General features: G+C 45.9%; 1 protein-coding gene across 3 annotated transcripts in view; it reads right to left on the reverse strand.

Annotated features, from left to right (window-relative positions):
• The window catches only part of FAM193A (family with sequence similarity 193 member A), a 127,760-nt gene that overhangs the window by 10,843 nt on the left and 95,019 nt on the right, over positions 1–21,898 (reverse strand). For all 3 annotated transcript variants that reach the window (XM_032136157.2, XM_058430042.1, XM_058430041.1), the window contains 4 exons: positions 20,374–20,662; positions 19,126–19,309; positions 17,346–17,576; positions 13,393–14,257 (listed from right to left, as the gene is read on the reverse strand). In XM_032136157.2, coding sequence (XP_031992048.1) covers positions 13,393–14,257; positions 17,346–17,576; positions 19,126–19,309; positions 20,374–20,662 — 1,569 coding nt within the window. The remainder of the gene's footprint in view (positions 1–13,392; positions 14,258–17,345; positions 17,577–19,125; positions 19,310–20,373; positions 20,663–21,898) is intronic.

The following is a 21,898-nucleotide window of genomic DNA, read 5'->3' on the forward strand; positions in this document are numbered from 1 at the left end:
AAAACACAAAGAATGGAATTCATTCACTGCCTGCTGTGAAGGCAATGAGTGGGTGTCAGAGGACCCCCTAATGCCAACACAGCAGGCCACGAGGGGGTACACAGGGAACCCAGGCCCAAGAAGCATGAGTGGGGTATGCGAGTCTACAGGAATGCACTAGGAGAAAAGCACCAATTTTCCTAATACTCCAATCTTTTTTTTTTGTTTTCTGATATGGAGTCTCGCTCTATTGCCAGGCTGGAGTTCAGTGGCATGATCTCAGCTCACTGCAACCTCCACCTCCTGGGTTCAAGTAATTCTCCTGCCTCAGCCTCCCAAGTAGCTGGGACTACAGATGCGTGCCACCACGCCCAGCTAACTTTTGTATTTTTAGTAGAGACAGGGTTTTCACCATGTTGGCCAGGATGGTCTTGATCTCTTGACCTTATGATCTGCCCTCCTCAGCCTCCCAAAGTGCTGGGATTACAGGCATGAGCCACAGCGCCTGGACTTTCTTTCTTTTTTTTTTTTTTTTTTTGAGGCAGAGTCTAGCTCTGTCGCCCAGGCTGGAGTGCAGTGGCACAATCTCGGCTCACTGCAACCTCCACCTCCTGGGTTCAAGTAATTCTCCTGCCTCCCAAGTAGCTAGGACTACAGGTATGCACCACCACACTTGGCTAATTTTTATATTTTTTAGTAGAGATGGGGTTTCACCATCTTGGCCAGGCTGGTCTTGAACTCTTGATCTCAGGTGATCTGCCTGCCTCAGCCTCCCAAAGTGCTGGGATTACAGGCGTGAGCCACCACGCCCGGCCCCCAATTTTTTTTTTAAATAAAAAAGCGCCGGGCGCGGTGGCTCACGCTTGTAATCCCAGCACTTTGGGAGGCCGAGGCGGGCGGATCACGAGGTCAGGAGATCAAGACCACGGTGAAACCCCGTATCTACCAAAAAATACAAAAAAATTAGCCGGGTGTGGTGGCGGGCACCTGTAGTCCCAGCTACTCGGAGAGGCTGAGGCAGGAGAACGGCGTGAACCCGGGAGGCGGAGCTTGCAGTGAGCCGAGATTGCGCCACTGCACTCCAGCCTGGGCGACAGAGCGAGACTCCGTCTCAAAAAAAAAATAAATAAAAAAAATAAAAAAAATAAATAAATACATACATAAATAAAAAAGCAAAAAAACCCACAACACATAAAAAAAATTCAATAAATAGAAAATACAGAAATTATAAAATAATGACAGGGTTGAGACCAACAATCGTTATATCACTAAGTGTGAATGGGCTTAACTGACTGAAGAGAAGATTTTCAATTTGGCTCACAAAGCAAGCCTCAGGTTTGCTTCACACAAGAGAACGACCTAAAACCAAGGCACTCAGAAAAAGGCTGGAAACAAAGGGCCAAGGACAAGGCTGCCTCGTCAGGCAAATGGGCAGAAGGAGAGCAAGGGCAGCAATCACAACGCAGACAGAGCAGGACTCAGGCCGCAGGCACAAAGCACAACCAGAAGGTGGCCACTTCTCAACACAAAAAGCCACAAGTAACTAAAAATATATAACAGGAATGTGCACCAAACAACACAAAAACAGGAGATGCAAGAAAACACAGAAACATATTAATAATAAGCCACAGAAGACAGGCCATGAGGACACAAAATAAGGATATACAAAAGACCTAAACAACAGAAGTAATGTATCATGGAGGTGTATACATATATGTATCTCCATATGTAAATACATACGTACATATATATACACACACACACACACACACACAGAGTGAACTCTATACCAAGACCCAAGAAAATACACTTCTATCAAGTACACATGGAGGAGTTACAAAAGCTGACATACACTGGGCCTCAGAAAGTATCAATAGGTTTTGCAAAACAAAAACAACATTCTCTGATCACAATGAAAAACACCTGTAAATTATTAACAACAAAAAAGTTTCTCCTACCTGGAAACTTAAAAGCTGCCTATTACACTATCGAGTGAAAGAAAAAAAACACATGGAAATTACAGAATTTCTTTTTTTTGGAGACAGACTCTCGCTCTGTCTCCCAGGCTGGAGTGCAGCGGCACGATCTCAGCTCACAACCTTTGCCTCCCAAATTCAAGCGATTCCTCTGCCTCAGCCTTCACAGTAGCTGGGACTACAGGCACGTGCCACCACGCCCAGCTAATTTTTGTATTTTTAGTAGATACAGGGTTTCCGAACTCCTGACTTCAAGTGATCTGCCCGCCTCGGCCTCCCAAAGTGCTAGGATTACAGGCATGAGCCATGGCGCCCAGCCCAGAATTTCTTTAAAAAAACAATGGAGGCTGGGCCTGGTGGCTCACGCCAGTAATCCCAGCACTTTGGGAGGCCAAGGCGGGCAGATCACTTGAAGTCAGGAGTTCAAGACCAGCCTGACCAATATGGTGAAACCCTGTTGCTACTAAAAATACAAAAATTAGCCAGGCGTGGTGGCGCATGCCTGTAATCCCAGCTACTCGGGAGGCTGAGACAGGAGAATTGCTTGAACCCAGGAGGCGGAGGTTGCAGTGAGCCGAGATCATGCCACTGCACTCCAATCTGGGCGACAGAGAGAGACTCCATCTCAAAAACAAAACAAACCAACAAACAAACAAAAAAAAGGAAAAATTATCTATCAGACTCTATGGGATATGGTTAAGAAAAAGATCAGAGGAAAGTTCCACATGCTGAACACTTTTATCAATAAAAATGGAAGAAAAAAACAAAATGAACTAAATTTCTAAATTAAAAAGTGAGAAAAAACCCCAACAAAGTAACACAAAAGAAAGCACAGAAAGACAATAAAGATGAAAGCAGAAATTAACAAGGTAGGCTGGACACGGTGGTTCATGCCTGTAATCCTAGCACTTTGGGAGGCCTAGGTGGGCAGATGGCTTGAGACCAGGAGTTTGAGACCAGCCTGGGCAATCTGGCAAAATGCTGTGCCTACAAAAACTATGAAAAAATTAGCTGAGTGTGGTGGTGCCCACCTGTGGTACCACCTACTTGGGAAGGTGAGGGGGGAGGATCACCCGAGCCCAGGGAAGTGTGTGAGCTGTGCCACTGCACTCCAGCCTGGGCAACATGAGTGTGACTCTGTCTTAAAAGAAAAAATAAAAACGAAAGAAAGGAGGTAAAGAAAAACAGTAGGCTGGGCGCAGTGGTTCCCACCTGTAATCCCAGCACTTTGGGAGGCCAAGGCGGGTGGATCATGAGGTCAGGAGAACGAGACCATCCTGGCTAACATGGCGAAACCCCGTCTCTACTAAAAATACAAAAAAATTGGCCAGGCGTGGTGGTGGGCGCCTGTAGTCCCAGCTACTCCAGAGGCTGAGGCAAGAGAATGGCGTGAACCCGGGAGGTGGAGCCTGCAGTGAGCTGAGATCGCGCCACTGCACTCCAGCCTGGGGGACAGAGCGAGACTCTGTCTCAAAAAAAAAAAAAAAAAAAGAAAAAAGAAAAAGGAAAAGGAAAACAGTAAACCTAAATAATAAATTCAGATGATTTTAAAAAACTAACAAAATACACAAACTATTAACTTAAGCAAAATAGGGAGAAAGGAAAAATACACAAACTAAGAAATGACAGGCGAAAATAATCATTGCAAAGAAATTTAAAACTATGAGACTACCTTGAAGACATCTATGCAAATAAATTTGAAAATCTAGTTGAAAAGAGTAATTTACTATAGAAAGATGGTTTACCAAAATTAACCTCACTAGAGATAGAATAATTTCCAGAGAGGAGAGAAGACTGCTAGCAAGGACCACAGAAAACACACCAGGTCCAGGGGGCTTGCAAAGGGATTTCTATCAAACCTTTAAAGTCTGGATGGTCCCAATGTGAACTGTTCCAGATCACTGAAAATGTAAAAAACAAGAAAATTTTCTGTGGGTTTTTTTTTTTTTTTTTTTTGAGATGGAGTCTCACTCTGTCCCAGGCTGGAGTGCAGTGGCGTGTTCTTGGCTCACTGCAACCTCCACCTCCTGGGTTCAAGCTATTCTCCTGCCTCAGCCCCCCCGAGTAGCTGAGATTACAGGCGCGTGTTACTAGGCCTGGCTAATTTTTGTAGTTTTAGTAGAGACAGGGTTTCACCATGTTGGCCAGATTTGTCTCGAACGCCTGACCTCGTGATCCGCACACCCCACCTCGGCTTTCCAAAATGCTGGGATTATAGGCATGAGCCACCGTGCCCAGCCAAAAACTTTCTAATTGTTTTTATGAGGCAAGTATAATATTGATACTCAAAGCTAATACAGACAGAACAAAAACGGAAGTCACAGACCCATCTCTCCTAAAAAAATATAGATGTAAATATATTAAATAATGTAAACTGATTCCAAAACAAAAGAATATAACACAATCAAGTGAGCTTTATTCCAGGAATTCAAGTTCAGTTCAATACTTAAAAATCAAATAAGTAAAACATCATATTAATATGTCTAAGGAGAAACACCATGGTTATCTCCACAGATGCTAGAAAACCTTTGAAGTTTAACACCCATAACACCCATTCCTAATGAAAAACACTCAAGAGATGAGGAATCGCTGGATATGTTTTTAACAGTAAATTTTTTAAATGTGGCTAATTTTAAATAATTATCTTATAATATATAAACTTTAACCCTAAAGCCAACATCTTACTTCATGTGGAAACACCAGAGACATTTCTGTTAAGATCAGAAAAGATGCAGTTAAGTAAAAGAAAACAATTAGAGGCATAAGAATTGAAAAAGTAGAAGTAAAGCTTTCTCTATTTGTACACGTATATAATAGAATCCCTGGAAAACCCCAGAGAATCAACAGTAAGACTCAAACAATAAAATTCAGTAAAGTAGAATATATAAAGTTAACATACAGGCAGGGTGAGGTGACTCACACCTGTAATTCCAGCACTTTGGGAGGTCAAGGAGGGCAGATCACTTGAGGTCTGGAGTTTGAGACCAGCCTAACCAACATGGTGAAACCCCACCTCTACCAAAAATATAAAAACTAGCTGGGCGTGGTGGTGTGCGCCTGTAATCCCAGCTACTCGGGAGGCCAAGGCAGGAAAATCGCTTGAACCCAGAAGGCGGAGGCTGCAGTGAGCCAAGATCGCACGACTGCACTCTAGCCTGGGCGACAAGAATGAAACTCCATCTCAAAAAATAGATAAAAATAAAAAAATAAAGTTAACATACAGCTGGGCGTGGTGGCTCACGCCTGTAATCCCAGCATTTTGGGAGGCCGAGATGGGTGGATCACCTGAGGTCAGGAGTTCTAGACCAACTTGACCAACATGGTGAAACTCTATTTCTACTAAATACAAAAAATTCGCTGGGCATGGTTTTGCTTGCCTGTAATTTCAGCTACTTGGGAGGCTGAGGCAGCAGAATCGCTTGAACCTGGGAGGCAGAGGCTGCAGTGAACCAAGATTGCACCATTTTACTCCAGCCTGGGCAACAAGAGCGAAACACCAACTCAAAATAAATAAATAAATAAATAAATTAATTAAAAAACATACATAAATCAATAGCTTTCATACACAAATAAATAACCAGTTAGGGCAGCACTATCCAATAGAAATACAATCTGAGGCTGGGCACGGTGGCTCATGCCTGTAATCCCAGCACTTTGGGAGGCTAAGGCAGGAGGATCACTTGAAGTCAGGAGTTCAAGACTAGCCTGGCCAACATAGTAAAACCTGGTCTCTACTAAAAATACAAAAATTAGTTGAGTGTGCTGGTGCAGCACCTGTAATTTCAGCTACTCGGGAGGGTGGGGCATGAGAACTGCTTGAACCTGGGAGGTGGAATTGAACCTGGGAGATAAAGGCCGCAGTGAGGTGGAGGTTGCAGTGAGCCGAGACTGCGCCACTGCAATCCAGCCTGGGTGATGGAGTGAGACTCTGCCTCAAAAAAAAAATAACAAAATAAAGAAAAAATCATGAGAAATACAATCAGAGTCTGAGCCACACACATAAGATTTTTCTAACAGCCACATTAAAAAAAAATTTTTTTAAAGAAACAGGTGAAATTAATTACAGTAATATATTTAATTAAATATATCCAAAATATTATGATTTAAACATATAATCAATATTAAAAATTATACTGAGATATTTTGCATTCTTTTATTCACACTAGGTTTTCAAAATCCAGCGTATATTTTACACTTAGAACACTTCTCAATCTGGATTGGCCGCATTTCAAGTGCTTGATAATGACATGTGACTAGTGCCTACTGTATTGGATAGTTCAGAATTAGAAAATATAATGGTGGAGAAGACCCCATTTAAATGAAAAACAAAGGTGATTAAATGCTGAGAAATACACTTAGTAAAAAATGTGGAAAAATATATGAGAAAATTTAAAATATTCCTGAATGACCTGAAAGTAAACTTGAACAAATGGAAAAACATCCCTTGTTCTTGGAAGGAATGATCAATATCATAAAGACATCAATTCTCCCTAAATTAATGCATAAGTGTAATGCAATCCCAATAAAAATAACAACAACTTTTTTTTGTGGGGGGAGACAGAGTCTCACTCTGTTGCCTCGGCTGGAGTGCAGTGGAGCAACCTTGGGTCACTGCAACCTCTGGCTCCCGGGTTCAAGCAGTTCTCCCATCTCAGCCTCTCAAGTAGCTGGGACCACAGGTGCTTGCCACCACGTCTGGCTAATTTTTTTATCTTTAGTAGAGATGGTGTTTCACCATGTTGGTCAGGCTGATCTTGAACTCCTGACCTCAGGTGATCCGCCTGCCCAGGTCTCCCAAAGTGCTGGGATTACAGGTGTGGGCCCGGCCCCAACAAGCTTTTTTTAAATGGAGCCAGGCACATTGATGCTAAAGTTCATATGGAAATACAAACATGAAATAGCCTGGGAAATACTGAGCTGGAAAAGGTATGAGGAGAGAACAGCCCTACAAGATACTACAACATGTAGAGCCTCTAAAAATAACTAACTAAACGCAATAATGACACAAGTAAACAGAGAGGAAAGGAAGAGAAATTCCAGAAACAGACCCAAGTGCATATTGAAATTTACTGTAGGACAGGACGGGAACGGTGGCTCACGCCTGTAATCCCAGGACTTTGGTAGGCCAAGGTGGGCAGACCACCTGAGATTGGGAGTTCGAGACCAGCCTGACCAACAAGGAGAAACCCTGTCTCTACTAAAAATATAAAATTAGCTGGGTGTGGTGGTGCATGGCTGTAATCCCAGCTACTTGGGAGGCAGAGGCAGAAGAATCGCTTGAACCCAGGAGGCGGAGGTTGCAGTGAGCTGAGATCATGCCATTGTACTCCAGCCTAGGCAACAAGAGTGAAACTCTGTCTCAAAAAAAAAAAAAAAAAAAAAAAGGGGGAAAGAAATTTATTGTAGGACAAAGGTGGCATCTTGAATCACTGGGCCAAGATGATTTTATTTATTTTAGTTTTTGTAGAAACAAGGTCTCATTATAGACCAGTCTGGAGTGCAATGGCACAATTATAGCTCATTGTATTGTAATCTCAAAGTCCTGGGCTCAAGTGATCCTCCTGCCTCAGCCTTCCAAGTGGCTGAGAGTACTGGTGTGCACCACCATGCCCTGCTATTTTTAAAAAAAATATGTAGAGATGGGGTCTCACTATGTTGCCCAGGCTAGTCTCAAACTCCTGGGCTCAAGTGATCCTCCTGCTTTGGCCTCCCAAAGTGCTGGGTTCACAGGCATGAGCCATCACCCTCACACCTGGTCCAGGATGAACTTTCTAATAACTGGTGCTAAGGCCGGGCATGGTAGCTCACGTCTGTAATCCCAGCACTGTGGGAGGCTGAAGCAGGAAGATTGCTTTAGCCCAGGAGTTAGAGCCAGCTAAGGCAATGTAGCAAGACCCTGTTAATACTAAAAGAAAAAAAAAAATTAGCCAGTATGGTGACATGTGCCTGTAGTCCCAGCTACTCAGGAGGCTGAGGCGGGAGAATCACCTGAGCCCAGGAGTTTGAGGCTGCAGTGAGCTATGAATGCACCACCACACTCTAGCCTGGGTGACAGAGCGAGACCCTATACCCCACCCCGCAAAAAAAAGAATAATAATAATGTGCTGGGACAACTCGTTCACCATTTGGAAAAAGAGAAACTGGATCCATATTTCACACCACACAGAAGAAAAATTTCCAAACATATTAGGGATATAAATGAAAAAAAATGAAACTACACAAATACTGGAAGGCAGCATGGGTGTGTTCCTCTTTAATCACAATGCTAGTGTAAACTTTCTAACAATTATTCAAAAGCCAGAGGCAATAAAAAATCAAAAAGCTGACCGAATAAAAGGAAGAACATTTCCACCTGACTGAAGAGCACACACAGAGTCAAAAGACAACTTATGAACTGGGAGAGAATGTCTGCAGCATACTGCATGGGTAAAAGGCTAATGTCCCTACCATATAAAAAATTCTTGGCCGGGTGCGGTGGCTCATGCCTGTAATCCCAGCACTTTGGGAGGCCAAGATGGGCGGATTGCGAGGTCAGGAGATCGAGATCAACCTGGCTAACACGGTGAAACCCCATCTCTACTAAAGATACAAAAAATTAGCCGGGCATGGTGGCGGGCGCCTGTAATCCCAGCTACTCAGGAGGTTGAAGCAGGAGAATAGCGTGACCCCGGGAGGTGGAGCTTGCAGTGAGCCGAGATCGCACCACTGCACTCCAGCCTGGGCGACAGAGCAAGATTCCGTCTCAAAAAAAAAAAAAAAAAAAAAAATTTTTTTTAAATACAAAAGGGAAAAGACCAAAAACCTAGTAAGAAATGAGAAATAGGTATGAACAGAAAATTCATACACACAAAAAGAAATAGCCCTTAATGGCCAGGCGCGGTGGCTCACGCTTGTAATCCCAGCACTTTGGGAGGCCGAGGCGGGCGGATCACGAGGTCAGGAGATTGAGACCACGGTGAAACCCCATCTCTACTAAAAATACAAAAAAAAAAATTAGCCGGGCGTGGTGGCGGGCACCTGTAGCCCAGCTACTCGGAGAGGCTGAGGCAGGAGAATGGCGTGAACCCGGGAGGTGGAGAGCTTGCAGTGAGCCGAGATCGCGCCACTGCACTCCAGCCTGGGTGAAAGAGCGAGACTCCGTCTCAAAAAAAAAAAAAAAATAGCCCTTAATAATATATTGATCTCATTGTAATCAGAGAAAAATGCAAATGAAAACTACACTGAGGGCTTACTGTAGCTAATGGATTGGCAAAAGTTAAAAAGCCTGACAACATACTCTGTAAGCAAGGCTGTGGCCAAACAGGCACTCAGATGCTGCTGGTGGGTGGGCTGACTGGAGGGTTTGGAGAACTTGGACGTAGCTAGCAAAAAAACTATGAAAGCACTTACCTTTTTAAACATTTTTATTTTTATTTTTTTTGAGATAGGGTCTTGCTCTGTTACCCACACTGGAATGCAGGGGCGTGATCTTGACTCACTGCAACTTTCGCCTCCCAGGCTCAGATGATCCTCCTGCATCGGTGTCTCCAGTAGCTGAGACTATAGGTGAGTGCCACCACACCCAACTAATTTTTGTATTTTTAGTAGAGACGGGGGGTTCCACATGTTGGCCAGGCTGGCCTCGAACTTCTGACCTCAAGTGATCTGCCTGCCTTGGCCTCTCAAAATGCCGGGATTATGGATGTGAGCCACCTTGCCCAGCCTTAATTTTTTTTTTTTTTTTTTTTTGAGATGGAGTCTCACTCTGTTGAGTGCAGTGGTGTGATCTCGGCTCACTGTTAACCTCCACCTCTCCGGTTCAAGCGATTATCCTGCCTCAACCTCCCGAGTAGCTGGGATTATAGGCGCGCGCCACCACGCCCAACTAATTTTTGTATTTTTAGTAGAGACGAGGTTTCATGTTGGCCAGCATAGTCTCGATCTCCTGACCTCGTGATCCGCCTGCCTCGGCCTCCCAACATGTTGGCATAACAGGCGTGAGCCACTGTGCCCGGCTGCTTTAAATTTTAAGAGACAGGGTCTCACTCTGTCACCCAGGCTGGAGTGCAGTGGTGCAATCATGACTCACTGCAGCCTCAAACTCCTGGGCTCGAGCGATTCTCCTGCCTCAGCCTCCCAAGTAGCTGGGAATACAGGCGTGCAGCACTACGCCCAGCTATGTGTCTTTTTTTTTTTTTTTAAGTAGAGATGGGGTCTTGCTACATTGCCCAGGCTGGTCTTAAGTTCCTGGCCTCAGGTAATCCTCCTGCCTCGGCTTCCCAAAGTGTTGGGATTACAGGCGTGAGCCACCACACCGGGAACACACTTACCTTTTGACCTAGCCCTCTCCCTTCTGGGAAAGTGCTCCAAGGAAACACCTCCAAACAATATGGAAATACATATGCACACAAGTACTCACTGTAGCACTGGGTGTAATGATTAAAACAAAGCATTGAGGCCAGGCACGGTGGCTCACACCTGTAATCCCAGCACTTTGGGAGGCCAAGGTGGGCAGATCACTTGAGGTCAGGAGTTCAAGGCCAGTCTGGCCAACATGGTGAAACCTCATCTCTATTAAAAATACAAAAATTAGCCGGGTATGGTGGCACATGCCTGTAATTTCAGCTACTTGGGAGGCTGCGGTGGGAGAACTGCTTCAACCTGGGGGGTGGATGATGCAGTGAGCCGAGACTGCACCACTGTACTCCAGCCTAGATGACAGAGTGAGACTCCACCTTAAAACAGAAACAAAAACAAAAAACCAAAGCATTAGAAATAACCTAAATGCTCGCACAAAGAAGAGTGACTGAAGAAATCATAGTATACTTTAAATGGAGTACCGTGTAGCTGTAGAAAGAATGAGGACTATCTCTATGAACTGATGTGCTGTGATTCCCAGAATATATTAAGTAGAAAAAACCCAAAAGTCACTATTATATCTATAATAGAGTACCTTTTATGTAAAAAAGAAAAGCAAATAAGAAACTGATTAGTTACCTACAGGGAGTGGGTGGGAACAGATTAAAAAAAAAGAGGAATTGGGTAGGGGAGAAAACGAAATGGAACACAAATGGAAAAACGCAATCAGATGTGTTTTAAATGAGTAACATAATTGTACTAAAGGTGAAAAGAACTAATTTAAGTCATTTGTAAATTCAGTGTTATCACCACACCCTGAGGCTAAAGACAAAAAGAACTGAACAAATACCAAAAGCATGTCCAGAGTTTTCCATCGGGGTAAGGGCAGGCACTTCTGAACCCTTTACCTGTGTTGTAGGACTCAGAAAGTCAGTAAAGGCACCATGGATGATGAGGTCCAGGCTCTCACTGTCTAAGGAGTTACAAAGGTGGACGGGGAAGGGAGAACGCTCACTGTAGCACAGGAGTGGGGCTGGGATATCTGTGGGAACTCACGGCTTGTAACTAGCAATTAGTGTGTGTAGGTGGCAGGCGCTCGTGTGCACATGCTCACACCCCTACTCCTCCTGCTCTGCTGAGAGGGCCAAGAAGCAATGCCATATGGCAGTGTCCAGGTCTGGGTTTCTGAACACCACTGTTCAAGAAAGAGGAGGGCTCCTTGGAGAAATGGCTGGTTCAGGGCTGGGAGAGAGAAGACACGAGATGAGCCCAGGGCATCGAACCATGACAGAAAGCATAAAATGCTTAAAGGCTGGTAGGGCCGCATCAAATGGTCTAAGGAAAAAGCCATTCTGAGGGGGCTCCCACTGACCGAATCTCAGATAATCAAAACAGCAACATAAAGAGCATTCATAAAAGATTCTAATCTGTAGCATCAAGTAAAAATTCGTGGATCCATCCTGATATAACTAAATGAATGAAAAAAACATGTGGGGTTGGAAAGCTCTTCCTACAGTTGAATGGCAAGTAACAAATATAGAAAGAATACTACTAGAAAATTCACCATTTGGGCCAGGGGCGGTGGCTCACGCCTGTAATCCCAGCACCTTGGGAGGCTGAGGCAGGCGGATCACCTGAGGTTGGGAGTTTGAGACCAGCCTGACCAACTCGGTGAAATCCCATCTCTACTACACAAAATTAGCCAGGTGTGGTGGTGCATGCCTGTAATCCCAGCTACTTGAGAGGCTGAGGCAGGAGAATCACTTGAACCCGGGAGGCGGAGGTTGTGGTGAGCTGAGATCGTGCCATTGCACTCCAGCCTGGGCAACAAGAGCGAAACTCCGTCTCAAAAAAAAAAAATCACCATATGACAAACAACACAGTAATAAACATTTCAGGCAAGAATCATTAGTGGATGCTACAACTAGTCGGTGAATGTTCGATAAAAACAGGATACTCATTTCCCCATAAGACACTTATTAATTAGCAAAGGAGAATTACTAACTTGACCGTAGTGAAAATGGGCAGACCAGCTCAACCCAGGATCAGAGTTCCCATCCCCAGTGATGGGACAGACACCATCATCCACTTCCTGGTGGGATATACCAACAGGGACTGGTCACATCAATGGTGTTGCTGCCAAAAACATGGAATCTGAATCTGACTGGGAAGACATGGGGCATGCACCCTGACCAAGGGATACTCTAAAAAATAAATGGGCTGCACTCTTCAAAAAAGTCAAGGTCATGAAAAACAGAGAAACCAATCCAAAGGAAAGGAAATTAAAGAGATATGACACGGGTTCCTGGATTGGATCCCATGTCAGGAGAAACAACAAGAGCTTTTTTTCTTTTTTTTTTTTTTTTGCTATGAAGGATGTTAAAGGGACAACTGGAGAAACATGAGTAAGGTCGACAATTAGAGAATAACATTGGATCAGTGTCAACTTCTTCATTTTGATCACTGTACTGTGGTTTTATAAGTGTCCTTTATCTTGAGGAAATACACACGGAAGTATTTTAGGTTAAAGGGGTATCATGTATGAAGTGACTCTCCTTCTGTCCAGAAAAATAAGAGAGAGAGGGAGAGAGAATGACGAAGCAAGCATGAGAAATACTGATGTTGGGGAACTAAAGTTGGGGAACTGGAGGGGGTAGAAATCCTTTTTTTTTTTTTTTTTTTTGAGATGGAGTCTCTCTGTCACCCAGGCTGGAGTGCAATGGCACGATCTTGGCTCACTGCAATCTCCACCTCCTGGGTTCAAGCGATTCTCCTGCCTCAGCCTCCCTGAATAGCTGGGACTACAGGCGTGCCACCAAGCCCAGCTAATTTTTTTTGTTATTTTTAGTAGAGACAGGGTTTCACCATGTTGGCGAGGCTGGTCTCGAACTCTTGACCTCTGGTGATCTGCCCACCTTGGCCTCACAAAGTGCTGGGATTACAGGTGTGAGCCACCAAGCCTGGCCCCTCTACGCTCTTTTCTACAGGAGGGAGGCCACATGGTGAGAGCGTGCCAAACCCAGTGTTTTCCCATACTAGCACATCACACATGGAAAACCAGGCATCGCTCAGAAATACCTTCCCGCTATTCTGTATTTACCAATTGAATTGTTGACTCTGTCTCCTTTCTTCTTCTTATTTTTCTTGTTCTTGCCCTTTGGCTGAGGGGACTCTGCCAGCACCAGTTTGTTGTTCTGCTGATGCTCGCTGGGAGAGGTGGGCTCCATAGGGGTTGGGTTTGACTTTTCATCCTTGATGTGGTTCAGCTGCTTTTTGTTATTGTTATTACTGTTGACTTTTCTCTCCTCTCTTTTCTGCTCTGTGACGGACGTGAGGTCGACCACCTTAGCCTTTGACTCAGTCTGGGCCCGGGGCTTGGGCTGCCCCTCTGTGGCCTTGGGGAGCTCTGTGGGCCTCCTTGCTGGCTCACTGCTGGCCTTGCTGGTCTGCCTCAGCTTCTGCTTGCCGTTTCCCTCTTTATGGTGCTGCATGATGTCCAAGAAAAAAGAGAGTGGCTCATGCTGCTTCCCATTCACCTCCTTGGGGAGGAGAAATCTGGAGTCTCTGGTGTCGACGGGGTCTGCAGCATCCCCATCAGCCCCTAGCCCTGGCCTGGGCTCTGAGTGGTTCATATGCCTGGACGGGGAGTGAGAAGAGGTTTCTGGTTCTTCAGTTTGCTCTAGTGAGCCATTGTGGATGTTTTCAGAGTTAGGGACAGACTCTGTTGCTGCCTGGAAATTTCTAGTGAGCATGTCCAACTTGGGGCAGTCTTTACTTGGCCTCTCCTTCTTCTTCTTTTTTACAGCTCTTAGCTTCTGAAGCTCCTGAAGCCGCTGAAATTCCTCCTTGAAACGATCCTCCTCTTCTTCCTCCTCCTCCTCCTCCTCCCGCCGCCTCTGCTCCTCCTGGAGGTGCAGGTGCTCCCGGGCCCTGGCCTCTGCTTCTAGGCGAGCTTTCTCCTCCAGCTGCCAATACAAGAAGAAGGCAATTTAAGACTACAGTGAGTGCTAAAAATTAAGTCATATAGAAGAACTAAGATAATTTAAAAAACGAATCACATATGGAATGTAAACGCTGAAGAGGCTGTAATAAATCAAAACTTAACACACGCCCACCTCCAATTCTCTTACTCCACCGGATTGTTAAACCTCATCTATTTACTGAAGTATATGCTCACTTACTTGTCGGGGGGAGAGGGGGTGGTAGTTAACAAAAAATTCTCGATAGCCTTTGACCTGGTGCTAAACACAGTAACCAAAGACAAAGCAGCTGCAAAGCACACATCCAGGGAGTCAACTATCCCCTCACAGGTGTGGCAGGGCATCATGCCGCCTGGCCGAGTGGATGATGTAACCAACACCACAGACTGCCCAGGCAGTACTGAGGCTGTACACGTGCCGCCAGAACTCTGGGCAAACCCACCTTTCCAGGCGAAGGCTAATGCATTCACCTGAACAGGGAATGTAAGAAATGTGCACCAGGCTGGTGCAGTGGCTCACACCTGTGATCCTAGGAGTTCAAGAGCAGCCTGGGCAACATGGCAAAACCTCATCTCTATAAAAAGTATCAAAATTAGCTGATGTGGTGGTGCACAACTGTGGTCCCAGCTATTTGGGAAGCTGAGGTGAGAATCGCTTGAAGCCAGGAGGTTGAGGCTGCAATGAGCTGTGATGGCACCACAAAAATAAATGTGTAGTGAAGAACTAGAAATTCCTTCTTCCCACCCTAGCAGATAAACAAAAGTGCCATATATTTTCACTAGTGGGACAGAGCAAATGACTCACTGTCCAACTTGATGGAAAGTTAATTTTCATCCCAAGTAAAGACAGCATTTGAGTAGTGATGCATACATACTGCAGGGGCACAAATGGAAACTGTTCTTTGTGTTCAGAAAGCAGATGAGTCATCAGTGTTAGGAGCATGGCTCCACCCACCACCAACCTTCAGAAATGCTGGGGCTTACGAGAAACTCTGCTAAAAGCATTTCTCCTAGAGAAATAGAAAAGTACTCCTCAAGTGTAAATTAAATCATTTTTCACAATATTTTAAACAGGCAAATTTGACTTGTCTTTTGAAAAACTTAAAAATTATGATAAAAATTTAACAATGGTATGTTATTAAAAATTTCATTTGACAATTCAAGTAAAAATTATTTAACATCCTTCTCCATGTGTATGTCAGGAGCAGCACCCAGCAGCCACCTTGTGGATGGGTCCTGCAGTCCAGTGTCTGGAGTGAGCTGTGGGGCTGCACTGCAGCAGAGGAGACACCAACTCCATCAGGACACTCGCTGGCGCACACTGGCCAGCTGGCGTCCTCTCGGAGCTGATCTAAATCCAGCACGTGCGCCTTGTCAATATATGGACAAATAACAAGCATGTGAGGGCAGGTGCCCTGGTTTCCAGCAGAACGGCTGCCCCAGCACAGGCCCCTGGTTTCGACCTGCTACGGGACAGAGTCCACAGGTCAACTATTGCTGTCCCTTCAACAACCAGCCAGCCAGTGAGCCTCAACACACATCTGTGAGCTGCTCTGTAAAATGGGTGCAGTGTAGAAAGCACCAGGAGGTGGTCCCTCGAGGTGGGACTGGGTGCTAGGCAGGGCCTATGACATCAGCCTATAAGGTTCAGCTGGGCCTCAAGTCTGGATCCAGACCACCTGCAAGGTCAGAGGGCAAGAGCCTGGGGTGGAGAGTACCCTGAAAACTCAGGAAGAGGTCCCAGAGGCCTCCAGTGAATCCCAATGGGAGGTCTCAGGGCCTTGGACCACCGTGGGGACCCCTGATGCTGGACACTCCTGAATGGAGGATACACTATGTTCTCCGCACTCCAGCAGTCTCTAGTCTTCTGGGGCACAGAACAAGGCTTCTCCCCCAAAGCCTCCCAATCAGGCCCAGTAGTCAGCCTAAATATACTTTAGGACTGCGAGGTATGAGCAGAGCTCTTGAGGGTGGAACAATCCCAACAGCTAAGATACAAGTAACAACACAGGACATCGGGCCCACCCTCTGGTCCACTGTGGGATCGTCCTCTTCCTCACCTCTTTGCCTGACCATGCCGCAGACAGAAACCTGGCCTCTTCCCAAGACAACTGTCCTACTGTCAGAACACCTGGAACCTACAAGTTCCCTCTGCATGCAGCCCACATCTGCTCACTGAGGTCTGGCTCTTGGAGCCTGACACTTTTAGGGAGCTGAAACCAGAAGGCTCTTTGGAACTGCTCCAGCATAGGGGCATTTAGAAAATCCTCCAAGAGAAAAAAATTATCTTATTTATTTATTTATTTATTTATTTTTAAACAGTCTCACTCTGTCACCCAGGCTGGAGGGCAGTGGCATAATCTTGGCTCACTGCAACCTCCACCTCTGAGGTTCAAGTGATCCTCCCCCCTGAGCCTCCTGAGTAGCTGGGACTACAGGCGTACACCACCATGCCTGGCAAATGTTTTTTGTATTTGACATTTGCTTTTTGTGACACACCATGCCCTCTGGTAAGGAGGGAACTGCTCGTGCCTTCCCATGAAGACTTATTTTCCTCCCCTCTAATCAATGCTATGTGCTGGTCTTCATCTGGAACAGCAGTGGGACAAGAGGAGCACGGGGGACATGCTCACACCTGAGTCCAGAAGACTTCCCTGTGCCAAGTGCCCCGCCCCAGTCTCATATCAAAGACACTTTTTCACCCACAGGCCCCAAAAGCCCACCTGGGCCTTTCTTCTGTCATCTCTACAGTTGACGGCTCCTTTCTTGGAAAAGGTTCTCCAACAGATAAAGCTGGAGTGTCTGCTGCTGCCCTCATGATGGCCAGCACAGGAACAAACCCATTCTACAAAAGGGGAAGTAATTTCCCAAAAATACAAACAAAGTTAAGTTTTTTTACCGGTCTCCAGTTCAGGCCACCAGAGACAGGCTGGCTCTCAGAGCAAAGTTGTGGGCAAGTAAACACACATCAGAGCCCCGACCTGTGGCTCAACCCTGCCTGGAGACTGGCGTAGCATGGCACCCTCAAATGCCCTCAGACCTGGCGCCTCCAGGTGCTGAGAACTGTCACTTGCCTTCCTTTGCTTATGCCTTGCTCGCTTCGCTGCACGCGTGCTGCTCACTGGTTTGGTTTCGGAGCTATTTATAAACTGCAACAAATCCTCCACCCTCCGATGGTCAACAACGCTTTCCCTTTCTGAGATCTGGTCCATTTTTTTAGGTTGCTCTTCTTTCCTCTTGGTCAGCCGTAAGCGAAGCTTTTCCCTCATTTCTGCATAATTTCTACTTGTTGGTGCAGCTGGAGGCTGAGAAAAACAACAAAGTTATGCTTAAGTTTTAAAAATTTTGAATATAATAAATTTCAGACCACACCTCCAAAAATAAACTGTTTTATTACTCAAGTAGTATATATTTGTTGTGAAAAATAAGGAAATACAACAACCAGAAGAAAAAAAGAAAAACCTATCAGCAAGTCACCCAAAACTGGCATTTTGATACCCACCCTCAAATTTTACATATTCATGAAAAACCTGGTAAAGCATGTATAGCTATGCACATAAGTGGATTTTTTAAACTAAAAAGGAAACAATTACAAATCCTGATTAATATATTTTATTTATTTATTTACTTTTTTTTTTCTTTTTGAGATGGAGTCTCACTCACTCTGTCACCCAGGCTGGAGTGCAGTGGCGCAATCTCGGCTCACTGCAAGCTCCGCCTCCCAGGTTCCCGCCATTCTCCTGCCTCAGCCTCCCGAGTAGCTGGGACTACAGGCGCCCGCCACCACGCCCAGCTAATTTTTTGTATTTTTAGTAGAGACGGGGTTTCACTGTGTTAGTCAGGATGGTCTGGATCTCCTGACCTCGTGATCCGCCCGCCTCGGCCTCCCAAAGGGCTGGGATTACAGGCGTGAGCCACCGCGCCTGGCCTATTTACTTATTTTTGAGACAGGGTCTTGCTCTGTCACCCAGGTTGGACTGCAGTGGTGCCATCATAGCTCACTGCAGCCTTGACCTCCTGGGCTCAAGCAGGGGTGTGCTGTCACACCCAGCTAATCTTCTTTATTTTTTGCAGAGACAGGGTCTCATGTGTCACCCAAGCTGGTCTTCAATTCCTGGGCTCAAGAGATCTTCCTCCCTTAGCCTCCCAAAGTGCTGGGATTACAGGCATGAGCCACTATGCTTGGCCTCTACTTGTTATTTAACATGGTGTGAATATCTTTTCATGTCAATAAATGTGTCTGTAGTATCTTTCCATCCATTTGTGGGTTTCTTTTTTGGTGCCAAAAAAAAAAAAAAGCCCTGAATCCTACTGCCAATTTTCTTACTATAAAAACATGTGCACATTTTGGGAAATGCAAACAGCTAAAGCAGAAAAAGAACAACTATAAGCCCCTGCTATTCCTACCACCCATCCCTCTTAAACTGCGGGTGATAATTGGTTGTATAAATTAAATCACAGCTCTGGAAAGATGGACAAGTATGTGTGTGTACCAACGCCCTCTGTATTCAAACAAGAGAAATCCAACTGCACACACACAACGCTGCTGTCGCTGGCTACAATGTTCCACCGTATGGATACACCATGGTTAACAACCTCCTACCAATGGGTATTCAGTAGGAATACTGCACCCCTGATTTACCAGTTACCTTAAAAACCACAAACACAAAGTAAAAACGAAGCAAAAAATCATTATGGCTAAATCTTTGAGCAAATATTTTTCTTTGTTTCTTTACGATGGATATACCCTAGAAGTGGAATATACCCCGAATTCAACCTAGTACAGAATTTTTGCAAAGGAGCCTGTGTGTTGCTCACTTCCCACATCATGATGCGCTGACCTCATGCACTCACCCCGCCGTGCCCAAAGAATTCGCAGTAGCAGCAGTCGCAGTACTTGCCCTCCTTCTGGTTGGTGGAGGTCGAGGTGCTGGAGCTGTGCTCAGAGCAGCTGTCCTCATCTGCACTCTCATCCCCATCATCCTGCTGTGGGTCGTAGACACCATTCTCGCAGCGGTGCCCTTCGCAGTCAGGGTCACTGCAAAACCGCATACAAGCTCATCAGCAAGTGGCCAGCCCCGGGAGGCAACGACTCACATTGTTGCGCATGACCACCCACTGTCCTGCCCATTTCACAGACAAGAGGCAGCGCAGAGGGTGCATAGCCCCAGGGTTCCTAGGGAGTCATACACAGGCAGCAAAGGGCTCACGTGGGAGGCATGGCATGTGCGCATGCATGCAGGCAGTCCCTCAAAGTGCTCACAGAGCGCCACTGAACAGGAACATGTAGTCTCTCCAATGACTCCTTCTGAGACTATCCATGCTACCACAGCTTCCATACTAAGGGGCTTCAAGAAGGGGTAGAGCTTCAAACAGGTGAGTTCAAAGGTAACAGAATTTGTCTTAAAAGGAAAGTCTGGCCAGGTGCAGTGGCTCACATCTGTACTCCCAGCACTCTGGGAGGGCGAGGAAGGTGGATCCTGAGGTCAAGAGTTCGAGATCAGCCTGGCCAACATGGTGAAACCCCATCTCTACTAAAAATACAAAAATTAGCCAGGCATGGTGGCGTATGCCTGTAGTCTCACTACTTGGGAGGCTGAGGCAGGAGAATCGCTTGAACCCAGGAGGTGGAGGTTGCAGTGAGCTGAGATTGTGCCACTGCACTTCAGCCTGGGCGACAGAGTCAGACTCTGTCTCAGAGAAAAAAAAAAAAAAAAAAACCACCTGTTGAGTGTTTGTTGTATTGTGTTTTTACTACACACATTTCATTCATTTTCTTCTGATTCCACCCTAGGTATAACAAATACAACTTATACAACAAGTAAAAAACAATGCACACCCCCGATGCTGTCAGTGTTTAGGCATAGTTGGCCCACCTATCCATGGCGGCCCACGGCCCCTGCTCTTCCCTCTGCAGAACTAGAGGCTGAGACGGGAGCCCCCTCTACCCACGGCCTCTGCTGGGGACATCCCTGCATTCCCTCAGCATTTCACTACACTTTTCCACTGCATGGTCCCAGGGGCGTTTCTGTAGCTGTGTTAGTGCGGCGTAACACCCATTTTCCAAAGTGCTCCCACATCCCCAACCAGGACTTGGCTCACCTGCAGACACTTGGAGGGGCGCTAATGGAGCCGTCTGTGGCCGGGGGCAGGGGTGCAGGACAGAAACTCTTGCGTGTGTCCACAAACCCGGGAGTTGTGGTTGCTGTTTTGGGGAATGATGGTGCTGCAAGATTTGCAAGGTGAGGTGTGGAGGCAGGTGAGAGTGCAGCAGGTGACAGCGTGGCAGGCGAGAGCGCTGGGAGGGGGGCCAAGCCCGTGGGGCTGTTCCTCGGGGCAGCTGGGGCCGAGTGTCTGTGGTCCTCCTTGCTGATGCCATGAAACACGTCACCTGCATTTAGAGAGGCAAGAGTCACTGCCAAGTTTTTGTTTCAAAAATGTTCAAACCTGTAGAAAATCTGAAAGAACACACAAAGAGTACCCATTCATCCTTCACCTTGCTTCATCATCACGACCTAATATTCTGTCATATTTATAAACTTTATTTCTTACATGCACACACACTTTTTGGCTGAACGTCTGCAAGTTGCACTTGCCTCTGAACACTTTGGCATGAACTCCTCAGAACATCGACAGTTTGTTTTTTTTCAAAAAAAATTTCTTGGCCGGGCGTGGTGGCTCATGCCTGTAATCCCAGCACTTTGGGAGGCCAAGGCTGGTGGATCATGAGGTCAGGAGATCGAGACCAGCCTGACGAACACAGTGAAACTGCGTCTCTAATAGAAATACAAAAAATTAGCTGGGCGTGGTGGCACGTACCTGTAGTCCCAGCTACGGGAGAGGCTGATGCAGGAGGATCACAGATCGCACCGCTGCACTCCAGTAGCCTGGGCGACAGAGCAAGACTCCGTCTCAAGGAAAAAAAAAAAAAAATTCACCTTTTCTTTTTTAAGAGACAGGGTCTCACTATGTTGTCCAGGCTGGTCTTGAACCCCTGGAATCAAGCAATCCTCTCACCAGGGACACCTAAAGTGCTGGGACTATAGGTGTAAGCCACTGTACCCAGCTTTTTACTTAAAAATTTCCTCCCTTCTCTCTCCTCTCTTTTCTTTCTTTCCCTCCCTCCCTCTTTTTTTTTTTTGACATTTTGCTGAATACCATGATCACCTCAATGGCATTTAACACTGACAGGATACTCTCATCTAAGGTATAACCCATATTCCATTTTCCAATTTCCTTCACATGTCCATTATAGCTTTCCCACCAACCCAGCCTCTTCCAACCCTTTTCTCTTTTCACAAGACTTAACATTTTTAATAGGCCACCTGTCTGCCAATTTGGATTTGTCTTGTCTTGGTAGATTTAGATAAAACGTTCTGGGCACAAATCCTGCAAATATTATGTTGGATCCTTCTGAGTTTGTGGCAACGGGATGCACCCAGTGTCTGTTTCATGATGGTGTGCGTGGCACTGTCTGCTAGGTTCCTCCAGAGTCTGGCACCCACCATTCCTTTGTAATATGTCAGTACCCAGTGATAGAGTTTGGTTGTGTCCCCACCCAAATCTCATCTTGAATTTTGTTCCCATAATCCCCCTGTGAGGTGGAAGGGACCCAGTGGAAATAAAT

This window comes from Hylobates moloch, unplaced genomic scaffold, assembly GCF_009828535.3.
Source record: "Hylobates moloch isolate HMO894 unplaced genomic scaffold, HMol_V3 SCAFFOLD_17, whole genome shotgun sequence".
Classification (NCBI taxonomy): Eukaryota; Metazoa; Chordata; class Mammalia; order Primates; family Hylobatidae; genus Hylobates; species Hylobates moloch.